Raw genomic sequence first — 27,478 nt, forward strand, 5'->3', positions numbered from 1 at the left:
AAAATAAAAACAAAGACCAAATACATGTCTGGAATGTGGAAAAGAACAGGGACCTTTCAGCTTTGTTACTGATACTGTATTCTGTTAACCGTCTCATCCCAGAGCATACTTCCATGGTGGTGTCCAGTTGAAAAAAGACCTATATTATATTTGATCCCTTTCTTTTATGCCTTACAGTTAAGTTATACAGAACCAGACTGGGAAGCAAAGAGAAAGATGTCCACAATCAAACTCACATTGCCTTAGCTTCTGTTACTTCAAAGCAAAAAAGCTGGTGATTAGTATGCTGACTCCAGCTAGCTTAACAATAGGGATAAATTGAAAGATTATAGAAGTATCTTACAGAATTTAATAACAGGGATGCACCTAGGTGCCCAAAATGAATTGGAATTAGAGAACCAGAGACTCCCATTTCTTCATCTCATCTTGCTAATCTGCTTATCTTGCTGTGGAACATGTTTCTCTTTCCAAGTTCACAGGTTAGAAAATGACCATAGTCAGTGATCCTAAGTTTATATCTCCTCAGATAAACTGGGACTCAGTTTGACTAGAGGACTCTGGTCCATGTATAAGCACATAACCCAAGTAGACCCAGATCGAGTGGATTCATCACTGGGCCAGAAGGCAGGGTTACATATTAACAGTTGCTTCTATAATAATCACATGAGTTAATTAGTAATCCTGATAAAATCAGTCAGATGTGGGGGGCCAAACAGTTGGTTCAACTGATACTCATTTGAAAATAAGGATCAGAAGCTAAGGAAAGAACCCCAAATCTATATTCTCTGCCCAGATTTACACACAGATACTAGTTGATTGAAATCATTAAAAATGTCAGAAAATTAATCATTTCATACACATTCTTGCTAGAAGTTTGAAAATTGGACAAGAATATACTTTATAGCTTCATCTTAGAACTCTTTATGGTGCTAGGCACACCAAACCAGCTCTACAGATTTTTAAGACGTCTTTGAATACTTGATCTTGAGTCATCTTGATTGCTCGAGATCTGAACAGAATGTGTGTTTATGAACCCAGTTTGGAGTGGTCAAAGAGGCAGTGCATCAGCAAGCTGCATGTTCGCTTCCGTATTTGTTTGGTCCTCAGGCCATAAATGATGGGGTTTAAGGTTGGTGGGATGACCAGGTACAAATCAGCTAACAGCACTTGAGTGTGGAGGGGCACTGTATCCTCCCCTAGCCAGGCCACATAGATGGATGCCATCCCAGGTAGGTAGTACAGAGCCATAACCCCCACATGAGAGCCACATGTGCTTAATGCTTTCAGCTGAGCATCCTTTGAGGAGAGACCGCATACTGCCTGGAGAATCAGGTGATAGGAGGCAGCAATGAAGGCCACATCAGAACCCACAATAATGGATGAACCAATCACACTGTAGAGACTACTGGGCATAGGGTCAGCACATGACAACTTGGCTACAGCTATGTGCTCACAGTAGGAATGGAGAATCACATTGGAGCCACAGAAAGGCAGATGACTTAACATCCAACTCAATGGAGTCATAAATATGACAGCTCTGATAGTGATGGCCACACTCATTACCAGCATCAATTGAGGTGTGAGAATTCTCTTGTAGTGTAAGGGCTTACAGATGGCTATATAGCGGTCAAAAGCCATGGCCAGCAATAGCCCTGTCTCCACAGATGTGGCTACATGGACAATATACATCTGAGTGAAACAAGCACTAAAGCTGATGGAACCGTCTCCTGAGAAGAAGATGCTCACCATCTTGGGTACCACAGAGGAGGCCATAACAATGTCCACAGCAGCCAGAATATACAGAAAGCAATACATGGGCTCTTGTAGAGTGAAATCCATCCAGATTACAGTCATTATGAGTATGTTTCCTAACAGAGAAATGATATACGTGGCATTCAGTGAAATAGCCAGCCAAAGATGTGAAGACTGCAAACCTGGGATGCCCACAAGGAAGAAGGTGTCAGGGTTTTCCATTGTGTGGTTATATGGTTTCCCCAGCATCACAGATGAAACTGCTTTCCTATTAACACATTAAACAATGTAAGAAATAGATGTAGTCGTGTAAGACTTGTTCCCCACTGTATAGTGCTAGGGACACCTGGTGGCATTTTCAACTCAGTGGACTACAAGATCAGAAAACTGAAATCTGACAATTTATTCTGTTCCTCCTTCCATCTTTCTTAGTATTCTTTGCCTTCCTAATTTATGTTCATTATTCAAGTTTTGGCTCATGGCTTATCTCTTTGAGGAGTCTTCTCTACTTCATTACCCATCCCATGCTGAGGCTAAATTAGGTATCCTTTTCTGAGCTTCCGTGGAATCTCCCATGTTGACCTCTGAAGGACATAAACTGAAAATCCTAATACTCTACCTATGATGTTATTGTATTCAGTTAACTATGTGTGTCTTATTCATGGCCTTATACCAAGTGTCTGACCCATAACTGTGATACACAAGTCTATTAAAAAAGGATCATGGCAAACAGTTTCCATAGAATGAATGAGAAAACAGAGGAGTTTGTCTTCTAACTTTTTATGTTAAGTTTCTGATCCTTAATTATTGAATGAAACAATGAACTTCTTAAGATTGAACACATCACATTTTGTGTCTTCAGTACAGTGCCTTGACAATAGATGAATAAAGCATCCTTGAAGAAATAAATTGATGGATTCAGGAAGATAAGAGAACAATATTAGTGCTTTCTGTGGGAGATAATAAACTGTCCAGAAATATTTATGATCCCCACTTTCCCTTTTAATTTTTTTTTTTTTATTTTTTAAAAAAGATTTTTTTTTTCCATTTTATTTATTTTTTCAGCGTAACAGTATTCATTCTTTTTTTTTTTTCTCATTTTATTTATTTTTTCAGCGTAACAGTATTCATTCTTTTTGCACAACACCCAGTGCTCCATGCAAAACGTGCCCTCCCCATTACCCACCACCTGTTCCCCCAACCTCCCACCCCTGACCCTTCAAAACCCTCAGGTTGCCCCAACCTCCCACCCCTGACCCTTCAAAACCCTCAGGTTGTTTATCCCTAAATAATTGGTTTTGTCAGATTGATGGAAAGGACTGGCCCCAGGATCCCAGACTGCAGTAGACATGTTCTCTGTTAACCAAGCAGTAGACACTCTTCCTGGTTCCCAGTCTTAACCATAGAACATATATTTGCTCTTTCCATTTAGCCACTAGCACTAACTGACTTCACACACAGATACCAACAGGCTTGAAGGGAGTCCTCAGAAGTTTTCTGAAAATCCAAATTTCTAGGATGATTGCAAACTAGTCTTTATTGAAACTGACAAACCAGCACCACCACCACCAACAACAACAACAAAAATTCCTAACATAGAAATGCCTTATAATGGATCAGGTTGAATAAAGTACTGAGCTCTGCTTCATGGTCATATTAAAAGAACTTTGCTGTGTATAGCCACTGGGTGAGACATTGTCAGTAATAGACAATGAGAAGACAGTGGAAAGCTTTTTGAAGTAAGATGGTAGTAAAGAAGGGGGAAAAAATAATTCATCATATCCTTAAGACTGTCCTGTGTTTTCTGGATGCCACAAACTTAGAGCTGACCCATCATTGCTTAAAGAGCTGAAGAGGAACCTGAGGGACGAGAATGCCTCCCCCACCATCCCACTCACCTTTGATCCAGGATTTTCCTCCTCCGGCCCTGCCCTATATCCACCTTTCTTCTGAGGGCTGTCCCAGCTTTCCTTGCTCATCCCTCCTTTATTCAGCCCTGGCAACTTCTCTCTTGGCATACCTTTCATTCCCTTGAGGGTTTTTTGTCCTCGTATGTTTTACATCTTAATTAGAACAGTTGGAGGTTTATATATAATTTCTTAGTCTTTTTGAATGACAGGACAGGTTAGTCTTCTTTTCATTTTTATTTCATTTTTTTAAAGATTTTATTTATTTATTTGACAGAGAGAGATCACAAGTAGGCAGAGAGGCAGGTAGAGAGAGTGAGAGAGAAGCAGGCTCCCTGCCGAGCAGAGAGCCCGATGCGGGACTCGATCCCAGGACCCTGAGATCATGACCTGAGCCCAAGGCAACGGCTTAAACCACTGAGCCACCCAGGCGCCCCTATTTCATTTTTTATTGCTACTGAAAATTTTCTTGCTAAGATCAGTGGTGGTCCCCATCAATGATGTGTGGCCGATCTAGTAGTTTCTTTTCATTATTTATTTTACTTGCCCTATCCAAAACATTTAACATTACTGTTTGTTCCTGAGTTTGTTAGCTTTTTGTTTGAAGTACAACATACATACTGTAAAGTGCACAGATTCAGGGGTACAGCTTGATAGATTTTTATAAAGTTAGTACATGAACACACCCACCTAGCTACTACCTAGAGCAACATGCAGATAAAATTCCTTCCTGATTGTTGAGGTGTACTGTTCAGAAAGCTTTGGTCAAGCTCTTCTAAGACTTTTCCAGCCCAGAATCTGCCTCTTCCTTCAATCCTGTAGAAATTTACATGAAAACCTGGAGGGCCAATCACTAAAGAAAAGTTTACACAAGTCAACTTCAGTAACTAAATCAGAAGATACAGGGGATTTTTCATTCCTATTTAAAGTGTCAAAAATACACAGTTCAAATCTAAATTGTCTTAAAGAAAAAAGCAATAATGCATAACTTACTTGAATGGAGCCTTTGTGTTTATAATAACCCTGTGCCTCCCTTCTGCAACCAAATAAACGTGCTCCCAATCAGTCCTACTGCTCAGTTTCTTTTCTCAAAACTTCCCTTGGACTCTGAAAACTGGCTCTCCCTTATCAAAAGTTTGGACTTACTCCTTCCTTTCTCAGCTTTAAAGCAAAGCAAAGTGTTCTCTGATCCTTCTTTCTCCTTCCACCCTCTCACCATTTCCAAGTGGTGATCTTCATATCAGCATTACCCACCAGACCTGGCCAGCCCTTTACAGTGTGATGGAGGACTTATATCTTCCTTTCTAGGTTGATCCTGGCCTTTAAACTCCCATCAGCCCCACACCAAGTCCCCAGGTCAGTTACCCACACTGCTGTTGTATTCTCTATTCAGCTTCCTCTGATGTGTCCACATTTCTTTTCACTCATAAGAAGAGGGATTTATTCAGTACCCTTCAGGAGGAGCCGGAAGAGCCACATAAAATCAAAGATGAACAACAGAGTCACAATGAGGAGTGTTATCACCTTTAAAGATCTCCCACTGGAGTCCTCTTTTCTCCTTTAGAGTCTCTATCATCCTGCTTTCCACCTGGACACCCCCGCTTCTCTTGGCCTCTGCCAACAGCCAAATACTGCAACTCCTCCAGAGACTGGTCTTTTGTTTCTTCCTCTGTGTTCTGGCCTCTGGGGCTTTCCAGATTACAGAAGGAAGCAGATGATTAACAGATGAAGAGTCTGTTTTTTCAAGTGCTCAGAAGATACCTAAGAATATAGAGTGAATCCTGAAAAGAAAACAAAAGACCCATAATGAGTTAGATTTATTAAAACCTGCTTTGTGCCAAGTGCCTGCTAACAACTTAAAAAGGTGATCTCTTGTTGCATTTTCATAACCCTCTAAACGATCATCACATCAACATTTTATAGATGGCACTGAAGTGCATAGAAGGTCATGAAGCTTCTAAGCCAGAGAACCAGGATTCAAATTCTAGTAGTTATAATTCATTTTACTTTGTTGTAGAATTCTTCACGCTGATAGTATACTTAATCACTCAAAGTTCATTTCACTGTTCCTCAGTTCTGCCTGGGCTTTTAGGTTGGGCTAAATATATCTCACATCACTGTGTTATAAAGTCTTATTTGAGAAGGGAAAGAGTATAAGGTAGACCAAGGAAGATAAGCTTTTCAAACTGGGGAAGGGCATGGACCTCAGCACAAAAAGACAAAATATTGTCAGAGAATAAACCAGAGAAGATAGAATGCAGGGTACTTGAAAGAGAATGACAGTAAATGAGGCTAGATGGTTGAATGGACCACATTTTAAAGGCTATGACTTCTGCCTAGGCATCATGATGGGGCAGGAATGAGAAGAAAGAAGATAAAAAGAGAAGCCCAACCAGCACAAGGTAAAATTTCTCTCTCTCTCTCTCTTTTTTTTTTTCTAATGGCAAAGGATATAGAAAAGATTGGAAATACAAAAAAGTCAAGAGACAATGCTGCATGCTCCCAGCTCCCCAATTTCTCATCAGAGACAGAGTTCTCAGTGATGTGAATGGTGAAGGCATTCTGTTGCCTTTGACAGGAGGAAGGGTGCTTCATGTCTTTCTCAGCCTGACGGCATATTCCTAATGATGACACAGGGTGGTTTAAGTTCAATTTACTAGGTTTAGCATCTATTAGAAGGTCCAGTCTTCACACCTGCAAGAAAACTAGTCCCCAAAACTGCTGTACTAAAAATTTTAAAACTTGTCGGTCCCTATTGTCTACAGGATAATTCAGAGAACAGGCCAGAATGTAAACCTAAACAACAATGTAGAATACTGGTAGGAAAATCAGGCAGGCAGTGAAATGCAAGAGACAAAAGGACTGCTAACCTTAGTAGCCCCAGTGTGAGATGAGGCAGCTAAGCTGCAACAGTGCTCATCGGGACAGATGGACTGCTTTCCCCTGCGGTTCACCCTGGCTCCTGCAGAGGCATAAGTGGCAGTGGTGGATTCGCACAAACAAGGGGTGGCTTTTAGGTCACCACATGCAGTCCCATGCAGAAGAGTTCCAAGAGGAAGAAGAGGCACTCCCAAAAGGACAAAGACCCAAGGGAATAATGATAAAGGAAAGGTATTCTATGTAGAAGCAAGACTTTTCAGCATCTTTTTTTCTCCTTTCAGAATGTCATAGCCTGCATAATATGGAAGGATACCCGGCTTTTTATACCACTAATTATTGGACAAAGCTATCACACATAGCCTGAAAAGGAATAAAGCAGAAAAATTGGTGTGGTACAAGAATTCTGCATTGCTGATAATAGAATTTTATATCAATACTTGTAAGGAAGTTAGTCTTTAGTTTCCCTTTTTTTGTGCAGCTTTTACCAGGTACAGCCATGAGTGTAATACTTTGTAAGGAAAAATATGACTGTTGGTGGGAATGCAACTTGGTGCAGCCATTTTGGAGAACAGTGTGGAGATTCCTCAAGAAATTAAGAATAGAGCTTCCCTATGACCCTGCAATTGCACTACTGGGTATTTACCCCAAAGATACAGATGTAGTGAAAAGAAGGGCCATCTGTACCGCAATATTTATAGCAGCAATGGCCACGGCCGCCAAACTGTGGAAAGAACCAAGATGCCCTTCAATGGACAAATGGATAAGGAAGATGTGGTCCATATACACGATGGAGTATTATGCCTCCATCAGAAAGGATGAATACCCAACTTTTGTAGCAACATGTATGGGACTGGAAGAGATTATGCTGAGTGAAATAAGTCAAGCAGAGAAAGTCAGGTATCATATGGTTTCACTTATTTGTGGAGCATAACAAATACCATGGAGGACATGGGGAATGGAGAAGAGAAGGGAGTTGAGGGAAATTGGAAGGGGAGGTGAACCATGAGAGACTATGGACTCTGAAAAACAAACAGAGGGTTTTGAAGGGGCAGGGGGTGGGAGGTTGGGGGAACAAGGTGCTGGGTATTAGGAAGGGCAAGTATTGCATGGAGCACTGGGTGTGGTGCAAAAACAATGAATACTGTGACGCTGAAAAGAAATTTAAAAAAAATGAATTGTTTTTCTTTCTCTACAATTTCTCTCTCTCTCTTTCTGTTAGTCTCCTATAAAATTGTCTAAATCTAGTGGGGTTTTGCGTTTTGTTTTTGTTTTGTGGCAGTGAGAGCAGGGACTGGACTCTGGTCCTCTCAACCCTAACCACCAAGTCAAGCAATCCTTGGTAGCTGAAGCTGTATGTGCTTGAGTAATAGATCTCCCGGGGATAGCTAAAACTCCATGCTCTTGCATAGCATATGTTTCAGGAATGTGGGGGCAGCATACTTACTAAAAGGAGCAGGCTTACAGAAAGGAGAGACTAGACTACAAAAACTGGTGAAGACCTGACCAAATGAATCTGCCCCAAGATGGACCCCACTGCTGAACTTTCACCAACGTTTTCCCATCATTATAACACTAAACATCATTCCCAGGGGTGGAGATTTAACATATTAATTAGACATGCAGCACATGAGGAAGCATGACATTTAAGTGCATAGGTGCTAAGAAATACCCACCTCTCCAGACTTAACATCATCCTTTCACCACCCATGTTTCTTGAAAAAACTCTCCCTTACCTCTCCTTGGGCAGTCAGTCTGAGGATTCTTTCCCTTGTGCTGCCTCCCTTGTGTGCTAGCATAAACCCAAAAAAGTCTTGCCTGAAAATCCCATTTGGTCTCTTACCAATTTCCATTGTTTAGAGAGCCCAAGGGCCCAGTTCGGTATCAGGAGTAATTCTTTTGTTTTTTTTTTTTTGTTTTTTTTTTTTTTTTTAGTGCAGATTTGTGCTTTCTACTGAGATCAATTTTGATAGAATGTACTGCATTATACTATATCATTTTCATTTAGGTTTTCTAATTTATGTGCATAGAATTGTGCAAAATGTTCTCTAGTCATTTTTATTTTCCTTAATCAGTTTCAGTGGTATTTCCTCTTGTCCTTTTTTTATTTTATATATTAGGGCTATCCCTTTTATCCTTGATTTGATTAGCTACGATATGGGCAGGCTGAGTCCAAGGACCCAGAGGGGTTCCCACAGAACCCACTAGGAGAATTCTTGGCTACATACGGGGTAGAAATCAAACATAAGCCCAGAGGGAGTGAGAGTAGAGTTTACCGAAGATATAGAAAGAGTGTAGACCCAGACAGAGCACCTGAGAGACTCAGAAAGGAAAAAGTCTCATCTTTGCCTAGGGTCTGGGTTTGTTTTGGGGGTGGTTTTTTTTTTTTTTTTTTTTTTGTTTTTTTTTTTTTTTGGAGGATGGTGGTCTGCTGTGTGTGTCCTCTCAGGCTTCCAGGACAATGGTCCTGGTGTCTTTCATAAGTCATTTATTTCCTTGGAGCCAGGGGGTCTGAACATCAAGATGTCTAGTGCCAGTGGTCTGGAATATGCATATGATGGTCATCTTTGGATGTTACCTATTGTGCTGGAAGATTCCAAAGAAATCATTAACTCTTTGTCTCTTACAGGAGGATATACATTGCTTGTATGTGTAAAGTAGGGGTGCAAGTCCTAGCAAAAACAGAAGCAGGAAAAGGAGAAAAACACAAACTTTTTAATGGAGTCCTTTAGTGTCCCTATTTCAGCTAGTTTATTCTGCTGTGTTCACTGTATTACATTACTAGAATTTTTATTTATTCTATTTATTATTGTTTTTAAATTATATGTATTTACTTTTTCACTAATCTTTATTCTTTTTGGTTTATTTTAGCTTAATTTGTTCTAACCTTGTAAATTTAGTTTTCTTATTTTATTAAAATAGGTATTTGGGGCATCTGGGTACCTCAGTTGATAAAGTGTCTGACTCTTGATTTCAGCTCAGGTCATGATCTCAGGGTTGTGAGACTGAGCCCTGTGTCAGGCTCTGCACTGGGTGTGGAGCCTGCTTAAGATTCTCTCACTCTCCCTCTGCCCCTATCTCTTTCCCTCTGTCTCACTCTCTGTGTCTAAAGAAAATAAAAATTGTTTTAAAAAGTAAAGTTTTTTTTCTTTGACTTCTGCTTTTATTTTATTACATATATTCTAATGTGAAGTATCTTCAGTATATACCATTTTTTGAAATTCTACATTTGTTTAGTTCTTCCTTTCCACCCAGAGTTGTTTAATAAGGAGTTTTTAAATTTACAGGTAGAAGAGTCTTTATACTATAAGAAATGATCAGGGTCTATTAAACTCTTGCTACTCAAAGTATGATCCTTAGTCCAGTAGTACAATTACCTGGGAGCTTGTTAAAAATACAAAATTTTGTCTTCCACTTCAGACTCGTTTTTTTTTTAATTTTATTTTTTTAAGATTTTATTTATTTATTTGAGCATGAGAGCAGAATGAGGGACAGAAGGAGTAGCAGACTTCTCACTGAGAAGGGAACCCAGCATGGGACTCAATCCTGGGATTCCAGGATCATGACCTGAGCTGAAGTAGATGCTTAACTAACTAAGCCACCCAGGCACCCTCACTTCAGACTCATTTAATCAGAGTCTACATTTTAACAAGACCTTCCAGGTGATTTACATGCATACTAACACTTGAGAAGCTCTAGTATGGACCACTCCTTTTTAAAAATCTCATCAGGGTGCCTGGGTGGCTCAGTCAGTTGGGTCATGATCTCAGGGACCTGGGATGGAGCTCTGCATCCGGCTCTCTGCTCACCAGAGTGTCTGCTTCTCCCTCTCATTCTTCCTTTGTGCTCTCTCTCCTTCTCTCAAATAAATATATAAAATCTTTAAAAAACAAAAATCAAATCAGGAGTATGGCTTTGAGTCCCAGAGTGCAGCCAGGAAGGAGAGGCTAATGCTCTAGCTAATAATTTTTAAAAATGATTTCATTTTTGTTAGTTAAATATCCAGTAGTGCGATATTACTGGATGACATGGAAATTCTATTTTTAATATTTTGAAGAAACTCCATACTGTTTTCCACAATGGCTATACAGTTTGCACTCCCACCAACAGAGCACAAGTGTTCTGTTTTTCCTACGACCTTGCCAACACTTGGTATTTCTTAGATTTTTGATTGTAGCCATTTTAGACGTAAAAATGGCTACAATCAAAAATCTAAGAAATACCAAGTGTTGGCAAGGTCGTAGGAAAAACAGAACACTTGTGCTCTGTTGGTGGGAGTGCAAACTGTATAGCCATTGTGGAAAACAGTATGGAGTTTCTTCAAAATATTAAAAATAGAATTTCCATGTCATCCAGTAATATCGCACTACTGGATATTTAACTAACAAAAATGAAATCATTAATTTAAAAAGATATATGAACCCCTATGTTTATTGTGCCATTATTTACAATAGCCAAATTATGGAAGCAGCCCAAGTGTCCATCAGTAGATGAATGGATAAGGATGTGGTATATATACAATGGAGTATTACTCTATGGTCTTTTTAAAAATGAAAATCTGACACTTAACTGGCCTAGGATACATTATAAAATAAGAAAGTAGAATGTGGAAGGAAGAGAGGGTTTAGTCAACAGTTGGATGGATTTTAGGCAGTAGTGGGAATCTTTACTGACTGTAGGCATTGAACCTCAGAAGTTATGTTGGAGGAACTAGGAAATTTTGTCTACAGTTCATTAGGCCAATACTGTGTTTGGACATAAAACCTAGGCATAAGGGCAAATGTCAGGTGTATATGTGCAGGAGTGTTTGTGTGTTCATATGTATATACTGACAAATAAGAACTGATACACAATCGCATTCCAATCACACAGCCCTTTTTGCTGGAGATACTATTCATTAGGACCCTGTTGTATCTTCCAAGGGAAGAATTTCGGTTTGTGGCATTAGGAGCCAGCCACAATACCACCTAATGAAGATTTCAGTTGTTTCTTCACCAAAACTGTCTCTTTGTGTAGAAAATGAAGCAGAATTTTCCCAACAGCAAAATAATCCTCCTTAGAGTTGGATAAGTTTAATCAGTCTCTTGAGGTCAGGGTGCAGTTAGAGACATCAATTACTAAAGATCTTTGGCTCCTGCTATGATAATCTGTTATTTCCAGTTCTCTATATGGATTCCTCCCTAAGGTTCCATGGCTAAAAAATTAACCAATAGTTGACCACAGAGTGGAGGGTCTGTTTCTGGTTTCTCTGTTCTGTTCCATTGACTTTTTGGTCAGCTGATCTTGAACAAAGCAGGAAAGAATATCCAATGGAAAAAAAGACAGTCTCTTCAATAAATGGTTCTGGGAAAATTGGACAGCCACATGCAGAAGAATGACACTGGACCATTCTTTTTTTTTAATTATTTTTATTAACATATAATGTATTATCTGCCCCAGGGGTACAAGTCTTTGAATCATCAGGCTTACACATTTCACAGCACTCACTGTAGCCCATACCCTCCACAATGTCCATAAACCAGCCATGCTATCCCTACCCCACAACCCCCAACAACCCTGTTTGTTTTGTGAGATTAAGAGTCTCATGGATTATTTCCCTCCCGATCCCATCTTGTTTCATATTTTTCATTCTGTAATCCCACAAGCCCCTTCCCTGCCTCTCAAATTCCTCCTATCAGAGAAATCATATGATAATTGTCTTTCTCTGGTTGACTTATTTCACTCAGCATAATACCCTCTAGTATCATCCATGTCCTTGCAAATGGCAAGATTTCATTTATTTTGATGGCTACATTATATATATATATATATATATATATATATATATATATATACCACATCTTCTTTATACACTCAACCATTGATGGAAATATAGGTTCATTCCATAGTTTGGCTATTATGGACATTACTGCTATAAATATTTGAGTGCACATAACCCTTTGGATCACTACATTTGTATCTTGAGGGTAAATACCCAGTAGTACAATTGCTGGGTCATAGGGTAGCTCTATTTTCAACTTTTTGAGGACCTCCATACTGTTTTCTAGACTGGCTGCACCAGCTTGCAATCCCACCAACAGTGTAGGAGGGCTCCCCTTTCTCTGCATCCTCACTGACATCTGTCATTTCCTGACTGGTTAATTTTAGTCATTCTGAATGGTGTGAGGTAGTATCTCACTGTGGTTTTGATTTGGATTTCCTTGATGCCCAGTGATGTTGAGCACTTTTTCATATGTCTGTTGGCCATTTGGATGTCTTCTTGGCAGAAATCTTAGTTCATGTCTTCTCCCCATTTCTTGGTTGGATTATTCTTGGGGTGTTGAGTTTGGTAAGCGCTTTCTAGATTTTGGATACTAGCCCTTTATCTTATATGTCATTTGCAATGACCTTCTCCCATTCTGTTAGTTGTCTTTTGGTTTTGTTGGCAAAAATTAACAAGACAGGAAACAACAAATATACATCATTTGTTGATGAACAAATAGTTCATCATTGCCATTGCTTCCCTTGCCTTTGGCAATGTTTCTAGGAAGAAGTTACTGTGGCTGAAGTTGGAAGGTTGCTGCCTGTGTCCTCCTCAAGGATTTTGATGGATTCCTTTCTCACATTGAGGTCTTTCACCCATTTTGAGTCTATTTCTGTGTGTGGTGTAAGGAAATGGTCCAGTTTCATTCTTCTGCATGTGACTCTCCAATTTTCCAACAGCATTTGCTGAAGAGACTTTCTTTTTTCCATTGGACATTCTTTCCTGCTTTGTTGAAGATGAGTTGACCATAGAGGTGAGGGTCTATTTCTGGGTTCTCTAGTCTGTTCCATTGATCTATGTGTCCATTTTTGTGCCGGTACCCTACTGTCTTGATGAGTACAGCTTTGTAACAGAGCTTAAAGTCTGTAATTGTGATACTGCCAACTTTGGTTTTCTTTTTCAACATTCCTCTGGCTATTCGGGGTCTTTTCTGGTTCCATATACATTTTAGGATTATTTGTTCCATTTCTTTGAAAAAAAAAAAAACTGATGGTGTTTTGATAGGGATTGTGTTAAATGTGTAGATTGCTTTAGGTAGCATAGACATTTTCACAAGATTTGTTCTTCCAGACCAGGAGCATGGAACGTTTTTCTATTTCTTTGTGTCTTCCTCAATTTCTTTCATGAGTACTTGATACTTTTCTGAGTATAGCTCCTTTACCTCTTTGGTTAGGTTTATTCCTAGGTATCTTGTGTTTTGGGGTGCAATTTTAAATAGGATCCACTCCTTAATTTCCCTTTCTTCTGTCTTGTTATTGGTGTATAGAAATACAACTGATTTCTGTGCATTGATTTTATATCCTGACACTTTACTGAATTCCTGTATGAGTTCTAGCAGTTTTGGAGTGGAGTCTTTTCGGTTTTCCACATTTGCACATATCATCTGCAAAGAGTGAGAGTTTGAATTCTTTTTTGCCAATTCGGATGCTTTTTATTTCTTTTTGTTGTCTGATTGCTGAGGCTAGGACTTCTTTTAGTGGTCAATTTTCTGTTCCTAGAATTGCTGCTCTTCTTCTCTTTTATCTCCTGTTGAGTTTGTGGGTGTTCAGAATGATTTGATAACTATCTAGCTGAACTCCCGAGACCTAATGCTATTTCAGTTTCCTACTCCTCCACCATCTTGCTTCTGACTGGACCATTCCTTTATACCATTTACAAAGAAAAACTCAAAATGGATAAAAGACCTCAATGTGAGAAATCCTTCAAAATCCTAGAGGAGAACACAGGCAGCAACCTCTTTCACCTCAGCTGCAGCAACTTCTTGCTAGAGATATCTCTAAAGGCAAGGAAACAAAAGCAAAAATGAACTGTTGTGACTTCATCAAAATAAAAATCTTATGCACAGCAAAGTTAACAGTCAACAAAACTAAAAGGCAACCTACAGAATGGGAGAAGATATTAGCAAAGGACATATCAGATAAAGGGCTGGTACCCAAGATCTAGAAAGAACCTCTCAAACTCAACACCCCAAAATCAAACAATCCTGTCAAGAAATGGGCAAAAAACATAAACAAACATTTCTATAAAGAAGACATACAAAGGGCCAACAGACATATGAAGAAATGCTCAACGTCACTTGGCTTCAGGGAAATACAAATCAAAACCACAATGACATACCACCGCACTCCAGTCAGAATGGCTAAAATTAACAAGACAGAAAACAACAAATGTGGGCAAGGATGTGGAGAGAGGGAAAATCTCTTACACTGTTGGTGGGAATGCAAGTTGGTATATCCACTTTGGAAAACAGTTTGGAGGTTCCTCAAAAAGTTAAAAATAGAGTTACCCTATGACCCAGGAATTGCACTACTTGGTATTTACCCCAAAGATACAGATAAGTGAGAATAAGGGGCACCTTCACCCCTAGTTCATAGCAACAATGTCCACAATTACCAAATTGTGGAAGAAGCCGACATGTCCTTCAAGACATGAATGGATAAAGAAGATATGGTTTATATATACAGTAGAATATTATCACCCATCAAAAAGGATGAATACCTACCATTTACATTGACGTGGATGGAACTGGAGACTATTATACTGAGTGAAATAATTCAAGCAGAGAAAGACAATTATGATATGGTTTCACTTACATGGAATATAAGAAATGGTGCAGAGAATCATAGGGGAAAGGAGGGAAAACTGAATGGGAAGAAATTAGAGAGGGAGACAAACCATGAAGGACTCTTGACTGGAAAAAGAGTTGTGGAAGGAGAGATGGGTTGGGGCATGGGGCAGCTGGGTGATGGACATTAAAGAGGTCATGTGATGTGATGAGCACTGGGTGTTAAACACTGATGAATTCTTGAACACTACATCTGAAACTAATGATGTATGTTGGATAATTGAATATAATTTTTGACAAAATTTATTAATTTTCAGTGAATATTATCATACAAAATCTTTTTAAAAATTTATTAATTTTAGGTGAATATTATCATACAAAATCCTTTTAAAATTTTTTCAGTGTTCCAAGATTCGTTGTTTATGCACCACACCCAGTGCTCCATGCAACATATGCCCTCCTTAATACCCACCACCAGGCTCACCTAACCCCCTCTCTCCTCCCCTCCAAAACCCTCAGTTTATTTCTCAGAGCCCACAATCTCTCATTTAAATTAAAACAAAAGAAAGTTAACAAATAAATACAAAAGAAATTACTTGATTTTATTTTCCAAATTGATGCGTTTCTCATATTTTAGTTGTAATAGTTATATCTCATTTATTTGTATCTGAAAAGTAACAATCAAAATTGAGGTAGATGTATTTTTGTTATAATGTCTGTTTACATTCTCTCTCTGGGATTTTTGTCTTATTTGTTTGGTCTTAATATTATCTTTAAAAACGGTTTTCACTTTTATGATATCTGTTTCATGATTTCTTTTTTTTAATTAATTAATTTATTTTCAGCATAACAGTACTCATTGTTTTTGCACCACACCCAGTGCTCCATGCAATACGTGCCCTCTCTATTACCCTCCAACCTGGTTCCCCAACCTCCCACCCCCCGCCCCTTCAAAACCCTCAGGTTGTTTTTCAGAGTCCATAGTCTCTCATGGTTCACCTCCCCTTCCAGTTTCCCACAACTCCCTTCTCCTCTCCATCTCCCCATGACCTCCATGTTCTTTGTTATGCTCCACAAATAAGTGAGACCATATGATACTTGACTCTCTCTACTTGACTTATTTCGCTCAGCATAATCTCTTCCAGTCCCATCCATGTTGCTATAAAGTTGGGTATTCATCCTTTCTGATGGAGGCAAAATACTCCATTGTGTATATGGACCACATCTTCCTTATCCATTTGTCCATTGAAGGGCATCTTGGTTCTTTCCATGGTTTGGCGACCATTGTTTCATGATTTCTTAACCAAGAAGAAATATGATATTAAGCACAGAAGCAACAGTAGAAGAGTCCATTCTCCAACCAGGAATACTTAATAAGGATTTATTTCCTCGCCCACCTCCAAGTCCCCTTAGAAGACTAATTAGTTATGAACATTCCCTAGTTCTAGACTGCAGAGCACCACATAGATCCCCTGCAGGGTTGAAGCATTTCACTCAGTAGCTAGGAGTGTTGACCACTGAAGGCTCACAGCTGCATTCCTTTCTAAGAATTACCTTCAGCCAGATGATACTCCATCACCTTAATTTATGCACCCTCCTAATGCAATTACTATATCTAATGTCTGCTTGATCCTAGGTATAAGGATTTGTCCCCATTACCCAATCAGGACAAGTGTATAGGGCTATCTTCACTCCAAACTACCTTATAGGATCAGCTGAGAAGTCTGGTGAAACTGTGTTGTAATTCACCTTCTCTCTCTGCATAGTTCACACAAGGTGTTCATCCTGAGCATATTCTATGATAAACTTTGGGTGTGAAAAACTCTCAGAGTCCAAGACAGTTGATGGCAAGAATGACCATAGAAAGTAGATTCAACTGGGATTACAAGCTGGCAGGCTGAAAACAAGGCCCACAGACTGCCCTCTCAGCCGCCCTGGGCACAATTCCAGTAGGAGCTCTTAATATGTGGTACCATATGCTTCCCTTTTCTTCTTCTCTTGCTAATTAAAAGGTACTTTTTTTAAGAGTAGGAAAAGTTAATTAAAAATTAATATGGGGGTGCCTGGGTGGCTCAGTTTGTTAAGCATCTGACTCTTAACTCAGATCAGGTCTTGATCTCAGGGTAATGAGTTCAAGCCCCTCAGTGGACTCCATGCTGGGCACAGAACCGACTAAAAAAAAAAAAAAAAGAAATAAAAGTTAACTAATATGAGTTGTTTGTCTTTATTCTGAGTTGCTTTTAAATCTGATCATGGACATTAGGGTTTAAGCAGAAGGATGTGGTAGGCAGCCTCTAAAATGGGGGCCAGTGATCCCTACTCCCCTTGTATTCATGCTTTTGTGTAATTACTTCCCCTTGAGAGTGAAAATATCTAGTGACTTATTTCTAACAAGTAGAATGTGCCAAAAGCATTGAAATTCACTTCGAAGATGAGGTTACCGAAAGTTCCGTCTTTCTGACCTTCTTATTTTCTCCCTCTCAGAGCCTCTTTAATGGAGAATCAATGTCTTCAGCAAGCAGCCAGAGAGGACCTGAGGCTGAGCCAGGTGAGTGAGCTTAGAAACGGAACCTCCCTTAGTTGAGCCTTGAGATGACTAAGGCCTGGATGACACCTTGACTGCAGACCATCCAGCTGAGTCATATCCAGATTTCTGACTGCTGTGACATGATAAACATTTGTTTTAAGCTCTAAACCTACATTTTTAAAGCTTCATTGAGCTATAATTGACATACAAAAATTTGCATCTATTTAATTTACACATTCAATTTGGACATGTACATATACCTGTGATACCATCATCACAATCAAGATACTAAACATATCCACCACCTCCAGAAATTTCCATATATCTGTATGTTTGTGGTAAAAAAAAAAAAAAAAACATTTAACGTGGAACTGTTCTCTTAACATGTGTTAAAGGGGCATATACTTCGTTGTTAACTATGAGTATTATATTGTACAGCAAATTTCTAGAACTTTTTCATCATGCAGAACTGAAATTGTATATCTATGCAGCACCAGTTCTCCATTTCTCCTCCCCCCAGCTCCTGGAAACCACCATTCTATTCTCTGCTTCTGTGAGTTTGCCTATTTTAGATACCTCATATAAGTGAAATTATGCAGTATGTATTCTTCTGTGCCTTCTCTTATTTCACTTGGCATAATGTTCTCTAGGTTGATCCATGTTATCACAAATGGTAGTATTTCCTTCTTTTTAAGGCAGAATAACATGCCATTCTATGTATATACATATTTTCTTCTTTCATTCAGCTGTTGATGGACATTTGGGTTGTTTCCATATCTTTACTATTGTGAATAGTGCTGCAGTGAACAAAAGGGTGCTGATATATCTTGAAGATCTTGATTTCAATTCAGAATAAACATTATATTTAAATGGGGTAGTTAGTTATACAGCAATAGGTAACTAAAACAGAGGGTTGATACTTCTTACAGTATACTTTCCCCTAGCCCTATTAATATGAGCCTTTCCAAATCAAGTGCTAAGCATAGAGCCCCAGAATCTAGTGATGAATTGCATGTTTGGAACCATATAAAAAGGACATGGCTTCAGGGTTAGGATAGTAGTGGATAACTGAGTACTGTATTTCCTCACAAGTTGACTTCAATGACATCTGTCTCTAAAAATAGTGTCATTCACTTTCTTTTTGAATGTTTTATGTATTTTTTTGTTTTATGTATTTTTATTAAGTTCAATTAGCCAACATATAGTACATCATTAGCTTTTGATGTAGTGTTCAATGTTTCATTAGTATTCATTTTCAAACAAGCATGAAAGCAAAGTTGATGGAGTGGTAGGACAATATTTTCAACTCCATAAAACATTTTAAATATGCATAATCATTGAAATAGTACAATGAATATCATAAACCCCCCACCTAGATTAAATAATTAACATTTTGCCATATTTGTTTTAAATGCACACATGGATAGGTGTATGAGTGTATATATATAAAACCATATCTTACACATACACTTGATACACATATGAGGACAGTGTGCCTTTACTCCAATGTGCATCTCCTAAGCATTCTCCTACATAACTGTTGTACTTCCTGTGGTAGAGGAGCTGGATATAATGGGGCATGGGTAGATATGCATGGTGCAAGGAGTTCAATATATCTAACTCTTTGTACACACCATTTTGGGTCCTCTCATCATCAGCTGTCCCCTGGAAATTTGCTTGTTTCCTTCCACTGATGTAGCAGCTTCTCCATGTGGAGCCTGATCAAGTTCATGTGTGCACTAGCAGACAGTTCTTGCCCAAAAGAACCTATCTCACTCTCTAGTTTTTCTTGTTGACACTAAGTCGTAAGATCCTATAAAATCTGCTTGGTGCTCATACAGGGACAATGCAGAAGCAGGACCTGTTAACTCCTAAAACAACCAACCTTTATTTTCTAACAAGATATGGAAGCTAGCAGATAAATTCTCCTCCCTCTCTCCTTACTCTGAGTAGGTTTTCTGAAATGACAAGATGGTACCATGATGGTAACATTCAATCACACTTGTTACAAAATGGTGACCAGCTTGGTAAAACATTACACTGACTGGCCTATTTTATCTAATCATTTCCCCTTTCCATCTCTCCTGCTTGCCTGAAATTACAACCCTCAATAAAGCACTAGTAAATAAGCTAATGACTCAGGCTCTCCTTCCAGTGGAACCCAGGCAAAAACACTTAAGCTTCTACTCTAGAATTGTCCTCTATACAGGCAAGTACTGTATCTTTCTGGTTTGCCCACTTTTTCCTCAGTGACATTCCTATCAAGTAATAGACAGTTAAACATTTGTTAAATAACTTAAAGAAATATTAATTTTATGTTAATTCTATTAACATAATTGAAAGGAAATGATATTTTAAGAATTAAAGAATCTGGAGGTGGAAATGTTATTTAAAGATTCAGGCAAAAAAAAAGAATTCATGGGCACTCATTCTGCTTTCTATCCATGAATGAAAATATTGCCTAATTGACATAGAGTTTGGTTCAAGAAGACAGAGGAGCTGATGCCTGTGAACATTCCCTTGAAGGACACACATAAAATTAGTGCTTGTTACTTTTTAAACTTTTCTTTTTTTAAAAGATTTTATTTATTTATTTGACAGACAGAGATCACAAGCAGGCAGAGGCAGGCGGGAAACAGGCTCCCTGCTGAGCAGAGAGCCCGATGTGGGGCTCGATCCCAGGACCCTGGGATCACGACCTGAGCCAAAGGTAGAGGCTTTAACCCACTGAGCCACACAGGTGCCCCTTTAAACTTTTCTTGAGTGGTGACATAATTCCCCAACCTAAGAGGCAGGTGGAACAAGGTTTAAGCTTCCATATATGGGGAATTTTAAGTACTACTAGTAGGATCCCTGGCAGCTGTGTCTCCCACCCATAGAAACCTTTTGAAATATGATCCATCTACCTCTTCTCTGGGTGGACACCTAACCTCTGATAACTTTCTGCAACCTAGGAAAAATAAGTCATGGATTTAAAATAACCATATAATAACCACACCTGAGATCTCTTTTTTCTTGTCTGAAACCTGCCAGGAATACTTAGAAAAATGAATTGCATGAATAAGCACAGATAATACTTGTACTCCTGCTGCCCACCTTAGAGATTTCACCAAGTTCAGTGCTGAGGACATGGATGTATTGTTGAGAAACAATCTCAGACATGAAAAGTAGGTTTTGATATCAAGAGAAGCCATCTGCTTGAGGCCACAAAGTGACTGGATGGCACTAGTTACCCATTCTTGTTTTGTCCAAATATGTTTCTGGAGGAAGAAGTTTAGTCTTAGAAAAGACCTTAAAAAGGAGGTGTTGGCAGTGGTCTCTGTTTACACAGAAAGTTATATGACTTGGGTCATCTGTAGTAATAAGGAAAAAATATTTATTGTTTTTCATGTGGAATAGAGTCCTATCACTATTTACTGAGTTTATTTTCTTTACTACCAAATTTCAGATTCTAGCCTATTTCTGATAGTTGCAACATTTTTACCCCCATGTGAATCCTGAAAATAAATGCTAGAGAGTTAATTATCATTCAGGTGTACACCCTGAGGGGGGGCCTCCCAATTTAAAAAAAAAAAAAAAACAGCACCTGTCCTGGGATGCCACTTTACTTATGGTTAGAAAGACACAGGAAGCTCAGGCTCCAGCCTGACTAATCATGTCCAGCTTCCAACTCTGCCCAATCATGTCCTTTCATCTTCTATTTAAGTGAGACTTCCGGAGTCCACTAGGGTCTTTGTGCTGCTAACTAAGTTGAGGGTTGAATGTGGGTGACTGGATCTATCAGTTAGTTTCTCTTTTCTTTTAGCGTCTTTCTCTCTGCTTTTCTCTTTCTGCGTTCTTTAAGAGACCAGGAATTTCCTGCTGCCTAGCTGTGGGAAAGACAAGCAAGATGAACAAGACACCTAGACTTAATTCCCTTTATCTCACTAAATCACAAAATTTAGTTGAGACTTAAGCAGTAAACAGCACTTTATTTTATTCATTTATTTATTTTCACTAACAGGAGCAAAATTTGGTATTGAGTTGAGAGAAGCACTTTGAACTGATCAAATACTAGAAACCATTTTAGTCCAGGTGGAGCTTGTTTTCCTATCCAGGCTTCCTTTACTTTGCTGTTGTGATTGCTGGAAAACCTGGGACAGGGAATGGTGTCTGAAGAACATTGGAGGTTGATGCTAGCTACCGGTTGGGATAAGAGAATTAACCCACCTTTTATTAGGAAGAGTATTTCTAACTCCTAGATTTACTGTGTTTTACAATGCAAGGTTGCAGGAAAGACTTTGTTTAGTTGTTTCAAGTTTTGGTTCTAACTCTGGCATAATCTCATAAAACTACTCTCCCTCATTCTTGATAGTGTTACTGGCTATTATCTTTCCTATTCTGACTTAAAATATCTCATGTCAGAAGAGCCCTTTGCCTGTAGCCCATTATCCTCCTGGTGCTTTCAGTAGGCTGGCTTTATAGCTACTTTCTGCCTCCAAGCCATCCTAATCTTCTTTGAGGAATGATTCATAATGTCTAGAGAAATCTATAGGATAACTGCCTTGTCTGAGATCTTTTACAAACCCTTTCGTCAAGACCCCTGGACTGTTTGAACATTCCTTAATTCTATATTTCCTCTCAATCAGGTAGCTTGAAAGCAGAGAAACACTTCGGTGTTCACTTAAGTTCTGATTCATCTTGCTGGAATTTGAGAGGCAGGCTCTAAATGAATGGCTTTTACTGGGACATAGTTCTATTCCTGTTCAGTTCTCCCTCTTTCTTTGAAGCTCTTGATTTGGTATTTATTTTGTCCTCATAAAAGCATATGGTCCCTCTTGTGTATTTCCTGGGCCCCTAGTTGTTCTAGTCCTTGAGATTATTTTTTTTTTTTCTGTCTCAAGTGGACTCGTTTCAATCTTTCCTGCCCTTGGGGTTTAGATGACAATAGATCATAACAGTCCTTTTAAGTCCAGTCTTCAGTGTTTTTGTGGGATCCTGGACCCAAGAGTTCCCTTTCCTACTTCCTCGTGTTGAACCTACAGATACTTCAAGAATCTTTGCCTGAGAACTCCATTGTCTCCTAGGGTTTTGTATTCAGACATTGCTCAGCCTAAAGGGTCTCCACTTAATACTGATTTAAGCAACAAGATCCCCAGAATGTTTGAGCTGTAGAGGGGATGGAACTGAACCAGGAGATGGGATTGTGGTGCTGATCCTAAAACTTTGCTCATTCCCTCATGCTACTTCTGTACTCAGGGCATGAATCCTGATGCCAGCAGAAGTAGCCATGAAATGCATTGAGAACATATTGAGGGGTGAACTCTAAGGGCCTTTGCTATAGGAGAAATTCTTTGTCCCTTACAGGGTATTTTAAGGTTATTTTTTCCTTGAAGTATACAAGGAGTTATTCCTGTCTGAGGAATGAGCTGTGTCCTTAATTCAGAAACTCCGATGCTGTTCATCACTCATTAACAAGACAACCCAGCAGAGTTGGATCATCTCACTGTGGCTGCTTCCCCTGGAGAGCTTATGCTGATTCAGTGTAAAATGAAAATTCCTGTTTTGTGACTCATGATAGGAATATCTTAGGATCTGTTTCCTAGTAATTGTCAAAGGTTTGGATCTAAAGATGTCCTCCAGCAGACAAACTACCCCCTAACAATGGCAATTGGAGTGGTAGAAAGTGGAAGCTGACCTTTTGGGGGGGGGGGGGGGGAGGAAGGTAGTAAAAACCTGGATCAAAGGTTGAAGGAGTTTGGATCAGGGAAGACAAGGGTGGGGACAATTGAGGCCTGCTGGCTCCAGGAGGTGTTCCTGGTAGTGGGGCACCATGGCTTTCGGTGCCTCAAGGATCCCCCTGAGGAAGTGCAGCAGGGCTACTGGAGTTGCTGCTCAACCTAACACACATCCTAGTGCTGACACTTGGAGACATTACATCCCAGTGGAGATCTTCCTGTTTCCACACTGGTTCCCAGTATTGCTTTGGTCTTACCAAAGGATTTTTTTTTTTTCCCTTACAAACTGAAGGTTGGTGATCCAATTGGTGGTTCACTAGATTTCTGTACCTGAGTAATGTCTTCAGCTGAAAATTATTCCAGTCCCCTGAGAGTGTTTTGTTTATTGTTCTGACCTGATGGCTCCTGAGCTGCATTCAATTTAGGATGCTTTTAAATATATATATATATTTATTTATTTGACAGATCACAAGTAGGCAGAGAGGCAGGCAAAGAGAGAGGGAGGAAACAGGCACCCTGCCAAGCAGAGAGCCCAATGTGGGGCTTGATCCCAGGACCCTGAGATCTTGACCTGAGCCGAAGGCAAAGGCTTTAACCCACTGAGCCACCCAGGCGCCCCTAGGATGCTTTTTAAAGCACTCTTACACTAGGGCTGTTTGGTCTTATGATAGCAGTCAAGGTCAGGGCAAGGTGAATGGTCAGTTTCAAAAAACATGGCCATGGTGACTGCATCTTCAGCTCTCACTGTTGTGTTCTGTCACGGACAATCCCAAGTCCCAATCAAAGGCTCCCCAGGGTTTGCATGTCTGCATTTGTACTAAGACTTCACTTGAGTAGATGGAGATAGGAAGCAGTCCTTCTGGAAACAGGAAAGCCCAGATTCCCTTCGCAGACCTATACTAAAGGCCTTTCTGCAGTGGGATACCTGAATTTACTGTAGCCCTTACTAATGACTGCAGTACCTGTATCTTTGAACCCATTCTTCTCACCTTCAAAAGTGCTTGATTTCAGGCTATATTCAACTAGCATAGGAGAAAAATTCATAATGCAAGTTATTTTTCTCCTCTGTTCCTAAAAGCAGACTTGTGATTACATGCTTTACTCCAAGTTTTTATAGAGCTAGTGGCATTAACAACCATGAAGGATGTGTTGGTGGGTACATATGGTTAATACAAATGTAGTACATTTTTCCTTCTAGCTGCTGTTATTTGTTGCTTTGTCATATTTGTAATCCTGCAATTACTTTAATAATGTATATTCTCTATCACTTTGTCAAATCACAAGACACAAACACCCATCCTTCTAACAGCAGCTCTTATAAGCAGTCCCCTTCATCACTGATGGATGCCTAATGTTCAAAATATTTCTTATCCTTGCCCACAAAAATCATCTTCATACTTAACAAGGTTCTTTTAGAACTTTGCATGTGGTTCTCGAAATTGGAACTTTGCTTAACAGTCTCTAGTTTTCTGAATGCACAAACTCTGGTGTACTATGGGAATCCCATTCCTGCTTGCCTCCACTGCTGGATCAATGAAAAGGTGACCGCTTAATCTCCATGTCCCTGAAGTCTGACCTCTACACCCCTATAAAGGGAGCAGCATTGGAAACCACCTCTAACTCCTCTCCACCACACTTTCACAAGGGATGCTTATAGATCCATCAGCTTCATGGAGATGGCAAAAGCCAAGTACTGGTCCACACTGTTCTAAGCCATTACATCTAATCCTGGTGCCATCTGTAAGCTGCAATAAAAGGGGACTTCTTCACAAAGTGGGCTAGTGTTTTGCTCAGCCCGCTAAACTATTCCCTTGGATTGAGAAGCAGATGTGTAGTGAATGGTTTTAGATCTTGTTCCCATACTCCAGTTCAGTTGAATCTGTCAAACCAATACTTCAGTTCCTATGGTGAGGCAATTGAGTGTTTGTTAGAAGCCTGGATTCTGCTGCCAGACTATCTGGACTTGATTCACAGCTCTCCTACTTAGGACTTGTGTGTCCTCTGAAACTAACCTCTGCTCCTCAGTGCCTGTAAAACAGGGTGATAGTACTTAGACTACAAGATGGTCATGAAAACCAAGGGAGTAAATGGATATAAAAAGCTTAGAGTATCTAAATGATAGCAGGCACTAAAATATTGGTTCACAGCTGTTAATTGTTTAAGCACCTATAGGAGATGGAATGTAACTAGCACTTGGGAACCCCAGCTCTTCTACAGTTTAGCCCCACCAACTCTGTTTCCTGGAAATACCAAGCTCTGTCCTTCTCCATCTTCATACTTCCAGTTTCCTCAGTCTGGAAGATTTCTTCTTATAGGTGTAATTTTGTCTTCTATCACTTAGCCTTCAGCTATCGCTTGAAGGAACCTTGTTTAAAGCATGTTTTGTTTTTGTTTGTTTGTTTCTTTGTTTGTTTTGAGGCCCTTTTTCCTGCTAGACTAATTCCTATTGTGAGATATGTTCACCTCTATATGACCAATAGCTGAAACCTTGTAGTGGCAGAATATATTTCAATATATTGGCTGAGTGAAAACGAATGCAGGAGTATCTCACCAAAAGATCAGAAATGAGGGACGCCTGGGTGGCTCAGTTGGTTAAGCTGGTGCCTTCGGCTCAGGTCATGATCCCAGCTTCCTGGGATGGAGTCCCACATCGGGCTCTTTGCTCAGCAGGGAGCCTGCTTCTCCCTCTGCCTTTGTCTGCCACTCTGTCTGCCAGTGCTTGCTCGCTCTTTCTCCCTCTCTCTCTCTGACAAATAAATAAATAAAATCTTTAAAAAAAATCAGAAATGAGAGGTCAAGAATGATACTGTGTTTAATGGGATAGTGGGGCAGTACAGAGTTTGGGATAGGAGGGGAAGGTATGGGAAGCTCTGAGATACAACCACTCTGTCCCTTGGGGAAAGGGCTATGTTATGCTGTTGAAAATGTGATACAGTCGTTGAGGCTTAAAAGCCTGTTTCCAGGGGTGCCTGGGTGGCTCAGTGGTTTAAGCCTCTGCCTTTGGCTCAGGTCATGATCTCAGGGTCCTGGGATCGAGCCCCGCATCAGGCTCTCTGCTCAGCAGGGAGCCTGCTTCCTCCTCTCTCTCTGCCTGCCTCTCTGCCTACTTGTGATCTCTCTCTCTGTCAAATAAATAAATAAAATCTTTAAAAAAAAAGCCTGTTTCCAAGAATTTTTTCCCCCTCAGGAAGCAACTCAAACTACAACATCCACAATTTAGTAGGGACTCTGTACTCCCTTTCGCAGGAAAATCAAACCACCTTGTAGTACTGAACTAAACTAGTTAGCTAAAATTTATAGGGTGAACTGATCAGGAGAAATGAAATGGTTAAGGAATTTAGTTACACACCCAAATTTGCATCCTGCTCTTCAGCCTTCCCATCTGATTTTTTTTTTTAAGATTTTATTTATTTATTTGACAGAGAGAGATCACAAGTAGACAGAGAGGCAGGCAGAGAGAGAGAGGAGGAAGCAGGCTCCTGCTGAGCAGAGAGTCCGATGCGGGGCTCGATCCCAGGACCCTGGGATCATGACCTGAGCGGAAGGCAGAGTCTTATAACCCACTGAGCCACCCAGGCGCCCAGCCTTCCCATCTGATTATGGGTTCTCTCCTAGCAACAAGATCCCAAGTATTTTTCCTTAAAGCACATGAAAAGTTAATTCTTCCTGAATGCTTAAGGGTTTGATGGGGTCCATGATCAAAAGAGCAAGACTGACACAAAGCAAAGGTCAAGCAAGGCTTTATTTCATGCCAGCACCAAGAAACCGATGGCCGGGACTGTCTCTCATGGAGAGAGCGACCACCCCCAGCTTCACAGACTAGCTTTTATAGAGAAAAGGTCATGTGGTTGAGCCTGGCCAGTGAAATTGTCTCCACCTGGCCTGACTCGTCCTTGTATTTGGGCTCTGTTATCTCTACCTGACCTGACCTGTCCTTGTATTTGGGCTCTGTTTTCAGGGACTAGTCAACCATATTTTACTAGTTTCCCAGACTTGCTTTTAAGTAAGTTCCTCGGGGGGCACCTGGGTGGCTCAGTGGGTTAAGCCGCTGCCTTCGGCTCAGGTCATGATCTCAGGGTCCTGGGATCAAGTCCCACATCGGGCTCTCTG

At 39.9% G+C, this 27,478-nt stretch overlaps 2 protein-coding genes across 4 annotated transcripts in view; one reads left to right on the forward strand and one right to left on the reverse strand.

Moving 5' to 3' along the window:
* The window catches only part of TRIM68 (tripartite motif containing 68), a 58,820-nt gene that overhangs the window by 14,446 nt on the left and 16,896 nt on the right, over positions 1 to 27,478 (forward strand). For 2 of the 3 annotated variants that reach the window (XR_006819977.1, XR_006819976.1), the window contains exons 8-9: positions 6,000 to 6,061; positions 17,609 to 17,672. Coding sequence is in view for 1 of the 3 variants with exons in the window: in XM_046015540.1 (XP_045871496.1) it covers positions 6,000 to 6,061; positions 6,821 to 6,903 (145 nt within the window). In the remaining 2 variants the exon portion in view is untranslated. Of the gene's footprint in view, positions 1 to 5,999; positions 6,062 to 6,820; positions 7,158 to 17,608; positions 17,673 to 27,478 lie in introns of those variants that run through there. The other variant, XM_046015540.1, reaches the window with a different exon arrangement.
* On the reverse strand, positions 61 to 2,735 carry LOC123948439 (olfactory receptor 52I2-like). The gene has a single exon (XM_046015542.1). It carries the CDS (start codon positions 1,999 to 2,001, stop codon positions 1,027 to 1,029), a length of 975 nt encoding a protein of 324 aa, XP_045871498.1. The 5' UTR covers positions 2,002 to 2,735; the 3' UTR covers positions 61 to 1,026.

Source organism: Meles meles, chromosome 8 (genome assembly GCF_922984935.1).
Source record: "Meles meles chromosome 8, mMelMel3.1 paternal haplotype, whole genome shotgun sequence".
Taxonomy (NCBI): Eukaryota; Metazoa; Chordata; class Mammalia; order Carnivora; family Mustelidae; genus Meles; species Meles meles.